Source organism: Eulemur rufifrons, chromosome 30 (assembly GCF_041146395.1).
Source record: "Eulemur rufifrons isolate Redbay chromosome 30, OSU_ERuf_1, whole genome shotgun sequence".
NCBI lineage: Eukaryota > Metazoa > Chordata > Mammalia > Primates > Lemuridae > Eulemur > Eulemur rufifrons.
The window spans coordinates 101,317,780-101,327,921 of NC_091012.1; the positions used below are offsets into that span (position 1 = coordinate 101,317,780).

The 10,142-nt window shown below is 40.3% G+C and overlaps 1 protein-coding gene across 1 annotated transcript; it reads left to right on the top strand.

The window, feature by feature from the left end:
• Positions 1-827: 827 nt before the first annotated feature.
• On the top strand, positions 828-1,322 carry LOC138378596 (diphosphoinositol polyphosphate phosphohydrolase 3-beta). Its single transcript, XM_069463935.1, has one exon. It carries the CDS (start codon positions 828-830, stop codon positions 1,320-1,322), a length of 495 nt encoding a protein of 164 aa, XP_069320036.1.
• Positions 1,323-10,142: the final 8,820 nt, after the last annotated feature.

Genomic DNA, 10,142 nt, shown 5'->3' on the forward strand with positions numbered 1-10,142 from the left:
GTGTCAGGATGCTAGGCAAAGGGGAGAACCTGTTGAAGAAATAAAACTGCCTGATGTGACTCACCAAAGATGAGGTCCTATTTTGCCAAGAATCCCTTGGTCATTTAGACACCACGGGGGTCTTCGTATGAATAAGCCAGAAGTGTTTCATCATGGGGGAGGATGATGACGATGCCCTTGACCCTGCGGTGTGTGAAAGGATTGCGTGTGTGCTTCGTGCGAGGCGGTGGGGAGGCTGAGGAGAAACGTCCGGCCCGCCACAGCCCGGTTCGGCGGAAAGGCACCCGCGGAGACTCTTGGCCAGAGTCCCAATGCGGCGAATTTCACGCAGGGAAGGAGGTTCCCGGCTCGAGAGGGGCGGGGCGCCTGCGCAGTGGGCCCGAGGCGCCGCGCGCTGCGGGAGCCCGGAGACCCCCGTCCCCGCCCCTCGCCCTCCACTGTGAACGCGCACGTGAACGGGACCGCGAACGCGCACGTGGATGCGCCTCACCTCGCTCAACCCGTGCCCGGCGGCTGAGGGAGGGAGAGAGACGCGCCCCCGACACGCGGGTGGGCCCGCTGCAGAGTCGCAGGCTCGCGGTGGAGGGGTCTCCTCTCAGGCGGCGGGCTCGGGACCCTGCGCGCTGGGCCGGCGACCGCCCTAAGGGCCGGCTGACTGACGCGCCTCGCTGCCCCCGCCCCCGCCTCCGCCTCATCTCTGCCTTGGCTGCCCGGCTCGCAGGCTGAGACGCCACTCTCTCCCTGCCCTCGCCTCGGCCCTTCCTCTTCCCAGCACCTCGGCTGCTCGGCGGCGGCGGCGTCAGCGGCGGGAGAAGGCGGCTCCGAGGATGAAGTGCAAGCCGAACCAGACGCGGACCTACGACACGGAGGGGTTCAAGAAGCGGGCGGCGTGCCTGTGCTTCCGGAGCGAGCTGGAGGACGAGGTGCTGTTAGTGAGTAGCAGCCGGTACCCGGACCGCTGGATCGTGCCGGGCGGGGGCATGGAGCCCGAGGAGGAGCCGAGCGGTGCGGCTGTCCGAGAGGTGTACGAAGAGGCGGGAGTCAAGGGGAAGTTAGGCCGGCTCCTGGGCGTCTTCGAGCAGAACCAAGATCGCAAGCACAGAACGTACGTGTATGTACTGACTGTCACTGAGCTGCTGGAGGATTGGGAAGATTCGGTTAGCATTGGGAGGAAGCGAGAGTGGTTCAAAATCGAAGATGCCATCAAGGTTCTCCAGTGCCACAAGCCGGTGCATGCCGAATATCTGGAAAAACTAAAGCTGGGCGGTTCCCCAACCAATGAAAACTCCGTGGCCCCGACCCTGCCAGATAGCGATCCCTAGTATGTACCGCTCGCGCACAGACCTCTGATTGTCCGCTTCCCTTAAAACCAGCCCTGCCTAGAGCACCTCTCTTGCCATGTGCGGTCTCACGGGGAGGAGGGAGGCTTCTTTTGTTTCCTTGGCAGACCTCTGAATCACGCTTGCAAACTGTCTCAGTTGCCAGGCACTGTTTTCAGACAATTTGCACGTTTTTCAGATGTTTTCAAAATCGCCTCTTGGGTACACTGTAAAATGTTTCGGTCAGCCGGAGCTGTTTGCGATATTTTTTTAAAGGTGCCTTAACTGATAACCCTGCTTTTTTTGGGGGGGGGCGGGGGTGAAGGGGGGCGTGTGCGTGAGCCCTGTGATGTTTCGGGTTTTTTTTTTTTTTTTTTTTTTTACATTTCACACATATTTGTGCGTCAGTGTGCGTGCGCATTTTTGAAACAAGTCTCGTGGTTGGTTTTCTAGTGGAGGCCTTTAAAGTCCTTCCAGCTTGGTTGTGTGAGCATCTTTTATTATTTTTCCCCGTTAAGTTGTTTTCTCATTTACAGTGTTCGCCCTTGTCAGGGAGCCCTTCTGTGATGGGAGTTGGTTTAAAAGCTCAGTTTTGAATTAAAAAAAAAAAAACAACTTAGGAAATCGTTTGCATCTTGTGCTCTTTCTGCACTTGACAGTAATGTTAGCTTCAGAAATGTGATCTGATAGGCCCTTTTCAGAAACGTCTTTGTCTATTTATTTGTAGATCATTTGGTTTTCAACAAATTTTCCCAACTAGTAAGTTTTCACTGATGACTTGAAATGGTCATTTCTCATACAGCTTAGCAAGGTACTGCCTTATAGAGGAGATATTTCTGGGGCATTGCCAGCCAAACATATCTTGATATACATGTCTTGTTACGGAAACGGTATTTATGGGATGTGATTTAGCATGCTGTACTTCCAACTCCCATTGCCCCTTATTGGACGCCCTAGAAGAACCATGGTTCTCTCAATTTAAATTCATTTTTGACAGAAAGTTATAATATCTCCCATATTTGGATTTAGTGACATTCCTGTTAAACTTCCCTGACTCCCAGTCACCACAGGAATGGAATCTTTTGTGGTGATTACATCCCAATTGAGTGAGTTAGCTGTCTTGACATTTAGCTGTTACAGATGTCTCAAACTGTTAGGACACCTGAACAGTCCCTATTAAAGATTGAGTGTAATCGTTTAGTCTCACATGAAAACCTTTTGTGGTGCCAAATTAAAATCTCTTAGGGTTGCCTCAATGCTTGCTTGAAATCAGGAATTCCGTCTAATAATATAACTAAGTCTCTCTTCTGAACTTCCTCTGTTCCCCCAGCCATGTCTAAAATTAGGTAGAAGGGAAGCCTACTTTGTGAAGAGGGTATTGGGGGTGGGAAGGCCATTCTATATATAACACTTAAGCATTTTTAAAACATTCTACGAATAAATAATGAGGACAAAGTGGAAAGTAATGATTACTTAAAGCAATTTTTTACTACTCAGTGACCTTTTTAACACAATTACTGCTAAAAGTTTAATAGAGTCACTCTTTAAAATCATTGAATGTTTCACTCATGTACAGTATACATACAGAACAATACATAACTCTTAAATGTATAGGTTAATGAATGTTTACTTAGTGAACACACATAGGTAACCATCATCTAGATCCAGAAATTAACATTGCTTGTAATCCATAAGCCCACTGCATTCCTTCTCCTAATCATTACTCTGTTCTCCTGTCTTTTATACTATAGAATAGTTCTGTTTTTGAATTATATAGATTTTTTTTTTGCTGCCCTCTTATGTGCTTTGTGTATTTTACTCTTCAAAGTATTCAAATATCTTTTCTCTATTTTGGTTGCATTGTTATTTCACAAATTATTAATATTTTACATGCTGCTAAAAAGTGGGTGCCATTGCACTTTCTAAAGAATTTTTCACTGTTTTGAAAACAAATCACATTACACATTTAAGTACAGATAAATTACAAGTTTTAGTTCACAAAATATTTTCTGTACTAATGCTATTACACATTAAAGTACAGATAAAGTACAAGTTTTAGTTCACAAAATGTTTTCTGTACTAATGCTATCAAAGGAAAGAGTGAATTAGAAAATGAGTGGGTTTTTTAAACCAATGACAGTTTAGTCTGAATTGTGTAGTCTGATCAAATGTTGAGGTTTTTAAAATTTTTCTCTAACAAAGTGACATATATTGAATGTATGTTTGAAGCACATTTAAAAATTCTAAGCAAATTGACTTTTACTATTCAAACAGTTTGTCTCAAGTAGACCCCAAGATTTCCCCCCCATAACCTAGTTACTCTAGATGATTGTAGATTCTATATGAATATTGACATAGCAGATATACTGTCTTCAATTTAATGGACATTTTTGTAGATAAAAATCTCTTCTATATGAAACACTGTCAGAAATACTTTGGAGGCTTAACTTGTACTTGCTATTATTAGAGGTAATAATACATCATCTTATTTGATTCTGAGAAAGTAAAAAATGTGCAATAGTCATATTAACCCTCTCAAGAATTATTAGACTATAAATATGTTGTGGGTCCCCCCTCTTTTCCTTTTTTTTTTTTTTTTTTTTTGCTAGAAACATTTAGAATAAGTAGTGCTGTTTTTCAGGATTGACTGTCAGGTTCATTTAAGTAGTTTTTGAAAGATATTCTCTGGGACCCAGAATAATTAAAAGCTTCCGTTAGATTCTTTTTTTTCTCTTTAAGACTAAGTCAAGAGTTTCAGGTTAAAACAGATGACCAGAGGTAGTATATAGAAAATTTTTGCCACCTCAGTGCTCCAAAAATTGATGTTGAGATTTTTCCAAGAGTATTAAAAGTTTCTCATACATTGTTTGCTTTGTGATTGAACTAAAAATGTACAGCTAAATTTTACAGCCCTCTCTCAAAAAACGGGAAAAGAGTACTCTCCGTAGACAACTGAGATTTGCCGACATGAATCAGAAATTTATTTTCTGCATGTTTTATAAATAGCTTACATTTCAGCTGGTCAAGTGTTTTATTCTTGTGAATATATAAAGAGGAAACAGAGGTTAATATAGATGCATATACTTGAAACATAATTGGTGCTATGTCTATAATATAACATTTTTCAAAAAATTGTTTGTATGTAAATATAAAATCTGTTGACCACACTCTAAAGGAGCAAACTAAAGGAAGGAAATTGTGGCAAAATAATTCATTTGCTTTATCACTTTGCATAGAGTCATTTGAGACAATTGATGTAAAGGTTTTTAATTTCTTTGCATATTTCCTTTGAGAAGGTTAGTATAAGAATACCAATTTTTTTACATTTAGAATATACATATGTTTGACTGGGCAGAGGTTTCACCTCCAGGGTTCTCTTGTGGTGGGATCCACCAGGCACTACCAGAAAGAGTTTTATCAGTATTTTCTTGGTAATTCTCTTCTTGATAAGCTAGCTGATATACTATATTTAGCAGATTTCAAATGTTTTTGGGCAAACAGTGCTATGAGAAGTGGAAGTCACTATGGTGACTGTACTAAAACATGACATTTTTATGAGATAGAGTTTGATATGATAGAAACTACATTGGGGGCTTGAAGTTAGTTAGACAGACCTAATTCTACTCACTTCTTACTCTAACTTCAGCCATGTTATTTGTCTGATGCTCAGTTTTTAAAAAGCTGTAATTGGAGATAAAAATAGATATTTCATAAGCATCTCCTATGAGAAGTCTTTCCTGACCACCTGGATTAAGAACCCTCTCCTTGTATCATGGCTTTCATAGTTTATTGTACCTATGGCCACTAGACTGCAAACTCTTTGGTGGGTGGGAACCAGCCTGAATTATTTCCATGAGCCTAGAGTCTAGAATGTGGGATTTAGGATTTTTTTTTAAATGTCTTAAATGCTAACTTCCCTTTTGCAAAACTTCTGGTATCACTGCTTTCCTGACTTTTTTGTGTCATGATATATGTTGGCCTGTAACTCCCTCAGCTGTTCATCCAGACTCACACTGCACCTGCATTAGATGATTCTGTGACGTGCTTGATGTGAAGTGATTGATGCATATAATAAGCCCTCAGTAAATTTGTCAGTTGGAGGATTTGTTACTATAAGCCTGCTGATTTTATGTTGATTTGTTTTTCCAGATGAACAGCAAAGGTGTTCGGGATTGCTCTAAAAGAATCATTGGTGTGAACCTAGTGATCAATGGAATTGTCAAATACAGGTGAGCACTTCTTCTGTGTTCCCAAGAAGACAGCTCATCTGGTTTTCCTCCTGCGTCTTGGGACACTCCTTCTCTGTCTATTCCACTGGCTCCTCTTGCTCTGGTTGTTGTACTATTGTACGTGAACAGACTAATTCAGCACCTGTATAGCCTTTTGTTGTGCTTTTTTGATGTGTCTGCCTTCATTGGGCTATGCTATATTTGAAAACAAAGACTATTTTTCCTTACTCTTTGCATATCCTGCGTTTTAGACACTACTTGAAATATGGTTGGCATCACTGAAGTTCTTTGATTCAGTTAATATTTTGTAATCACTGTGTGGCAAAACATTCCCCTTCTAATCTGGTGCTAGTAGAGTATATGCTGTCTCGGCACCATGTGTGTGGCTTTTGTGTATCAGGTGTTTCAGAAACATTTCAAGTCAGTTGTAAGGTGTTTCAGGACGAGAATTATTACTCATATTTCTATGTCATACCACACAGTGGCTAGCACAGTTTTAAGATTATGCCATCACTTAGGGCAATGTTTTGTAGAATCAGTCCTTCATATAACAACTTTAGTGTTTTTGTACTGTTGATAATTTGCTTAAAATTTTAGTCAAAAAATATTGCTTGCTATAAAGGTAATTGTAAAAATAAATACAACAAACTCAAAATTGTGAGTTTTTATAAAAATAAATTTTGAAATGATATATAAATAATAAATTGCTTTTGCAATGCCCTAACCACTTCTTACATGTCATCTTAACTTCTCTTTGAGGAAAACACTGCTTTTCTCATTTTAGATTCAATATTCTGTATTATTTGATGCCAGAACCAACAAAGACTGCACTATAGGCAGTTTCCAAAGTTAATTATGCCATTTAGTTTGCCTGCATTTCTTTTGCCCCTGATACGGATTCAGTTGGCCACAGTTTTCATCCCTTTTCCAGCACACTCATTAGCTCCTCATCCCACCTGGTTTCTGCATGTGAGAATGCAGAGGACTGAGAGAGAGCTAAATTGTTGTCACTTAGAAAAGGCATTTGGGAAAGAGGCTGCTGTAAGAGGAGAACACAAAATGGAGGATTTAAAAAGAGAGGACTTGGGTCACCCGCCTCCGTGAGAACAACTTTAGGGAAAGGACGAAGATGTTTAGAGGAAGTTTTATGGAGTTTTGCCATGGGGTGTATGATGTTAGCACTCTTCCCCAGCTCCTAACAAAGCGCCCCAAATGGCTTTAATATGGTACTTTGTTTTATTTTTCTTTTGCATTATAAAGCAATTATATCAGAAACAGCTTGGACTCCATTCTCGTGTTAAACCCTTCTTCATGGTATCAGTGAAATGTATTGATTGTGCTCCTAAATCTTACATAATTTGAAATAAAAACACACCTTCCCAATTTATTGTATTTTAGGAGTGGTATGGTACTTTGGTTATGGTTTTTAAAAAATTCTTATCTTTTAGAGAAATGTACTAAAAAATTTACAGATGATATGCTACTAGTATTTGCTTCAAAATAACCTGAGATGGGGTATGTGAGTGCATAGATGAAACAAGACTGGCTATTAACTGATCATTGTTGACGCTGTGTGATGGATGTTTGAGAATTCACTATTCTCTATACTTTTGTATATGTTTGAAATTTTCCATAATAAAAATTGAAAAAACTGTTGTTCTTCAGAGTTTACTTGTAGGCTCCTTTTCTGTGTAGATTTAACTATAGAAAGCTGATCAAAAGAAAAATCCACAACCCAGAAAGGCTCATTCCTCCCCTCCAAAAACCTAGCTTTTGTTCCTGAGCCAAATTTATTGGCAGACTGCTCTTCTCTTAGTGTGAATTTCTTCTTGGAAACCCCCCAGTTCCACATGCAAAAAGACTTCATATATGTCATACATGACCATAAAACTTTAAACCCTAGTGGATATACGTTTAGGTTCCAGATAGGACAACACTCCTCTACAATTTATCTTTTTTTAAAAAAAGACACCAAATATTTTTTCTGACTACAAAATTAATACATTTTAATTTCAGAAAATTTTGAAAATTCCAAAAAAAATGAATAAAAAAATCACACATGATCCCTCTATTCAGAGATAACCAAGTTTGAAATACATATAATTTCCAGTCTTTTTTCTTTGCAAATATAAACATGTTACTCAAACAATGGTGGCACAGGTGAGCCCCACCCACTAGAATATTTCCAAAAAATCGGTGACCTTTCATATACCATACAGGCACCTTACTGTTCCTTAGAATTTTTTAGGCTAATGCTCAGGGCCATTATGGAGTTTGTGCTGCTTCTGCCTTGCAGAAAGCATAGTAGAAAACTTGGGTGTGAAATCTAGACCAGCTCTACTCACCGAGTCCTGGTGTGGGGTGGTATAAGCCTGTTTTGTTTTTGTTTCCTAATTCCCACACAACTTTTTACTCATCAAACACTGAGGCTGGGGTTGAGGCATCAGTTCAGAGGGGGTACTCTTCTTAAAATCACACAATTACAATGCATTGGCTAAAAGTAGGCCTGTTGAAAAAAATTCGGTGTCTTTTTTAAAAAATAAATTTTAGAATGAGGAGTGTTGTCCTATCTGGAACCTGTTTTCTAGAAAGCTCCCTGTATCTTCTCTGGCTCCTCAGCAAGCTACCATTGTATTGTTTTTCTGCAGCCTCTGACCTTCATGATGTTGCAGCTCCTCTGGGCATGGTGGTTTCCAACGGGTAAAAGGTTGCCACCACTCTGGACTCAAGGAAGGGGATTCTGCTCTCCTCCTTCTACTTTTTTACCCCATATTGTGCCCTCACCCTTCCCTAATTTCCTACAGCACATCAGAGACCAGGCCATAATTTCTAATGAGATTTTACTGAAGATTACCAGGTTATGTGAGAGAAATGTAATATAAGGAACACAATTTACAACTGCTGCCCAGTATATACTGGAAGGATCAGACCCTTTCTAGGTTGCATTACTAGACTAGTTCCCTAATACAACCTGACTCCAGATGGCCTATAGAAATCCCTCCATCAGCGCCAGCCCCTATCACTACCAAAAACAGAGCGTGCAGTTTCAAATTTTGGACACCGAGATTCCCATACTCGCGGAGAGGGGAAAACTGCTCCATCAACTCAATCTCCAAGTAGCACTTGAGGTATCTCAAATTTATATTCCCAGAATCAAGGATACAAACCTGAAATCAATGAAATGAATCAAAGGGCTAGAGTGCGGTGGGTTGGAGATGGAAATTCAGTTTTATCTTACCCCAAAGTTAATGCTCTTTAGGTTAAGATGAAGAGAAGAACAAGACATTATAAGACTATCTTATAGTGAATTCAGGGCTGCTTCTCTTTCTGGGATGGTAAACATGGGGAACCAGGCCGGGCGCGGTGGCTCACGCCTGTAATCCTAGCACTCTGGGAGGCCGAGGTGGGCGGATCGTTTGAGCTCAGGAGTTCGAGACCAGCCTGAGCAATGAGCGAGACCCCACCTCTACTAAAAATAGAAAGAAATTATATGGACAGCTAAAAATATATATAGAAAAAATTAGCCGGGCATGGTGGCGCATGCCTGTAGTCCCAGCTACTCGGGAGGCTGAGACAGGAGGATCGCTTGAGCTCAGGAGTTTGAGGTTGCTGTGAGCTAGGCTGACGCCACGGCACTCACTCTAGCCTGGGCAACAGAGTGAGACTCTGTCTCAAAAAAAAAAAAAAAAACATGGGGAACCAAAAAGCCCATCCATGGTCCAAGAAGATCCATTAACACTGTGCCCTGTGTAAGTCTTCATAAAAGCAGACCAGGACCTCTGGGAGTTTAGATTTCTTTGGGGCCAATGCTGAGGGGATTGAGGGCAATTCTCTCTTTTCCTTTTGTCCATTCACTCAAACTTAGACCTCATTTCTTGGGTGTTAGAAAGAAGAGAAACAGTAGACTGCAAAGTCATTTTTAGATGGTTTTAGTGGTGGCATCACACTCCCTAGTGGACATTTTAGGAATTAGCTCAGTACTAATGTATTCTTTTTTATTTTTTTAAAAATTATAACACTATTTTATATAAATTACTTTATTTAGTCTCAAAGTCAGATGGGGATAGGTAGGGGAGATTCCATTAGTCCCAATTCAGATGAGAAAATTGAGGCTCAGCAAGGTTAAGTAAAATGATTTAGTTCATACTTCCATTAAGTAACAGAGCTGGGATTAGATACCAGGTATGCAGAATGCTGTTGCCAACACACACACACACACACACACACACACACAGCAGCTCTTGTCACAAAAACAAAAATAGGGTAACTGAGATGATGGATATTTTAATTTGTTTCATTATAGTAACCATTTTGCCATCTTTCTGTATCCCATAATATGTATACCTTAAATATACATAATAAAATTATTTATTTTATAGAGCCTTTGTTTTATCACTATAAAATTTATTTAAAAAAATAAAAAATATACTGATGTATTCTGTTTAGAGCAAGGAAATCTTTCCCAGGAACACCTGCTATCCAAGGCTATTTGCAATTAATTTTTTTGAATTCTGAATTAAATCTTAGTATAATTGATATATGAATAGCCTTTATCATGTTTCCTATGATAATTCTTATATCAATGAATGAAAAT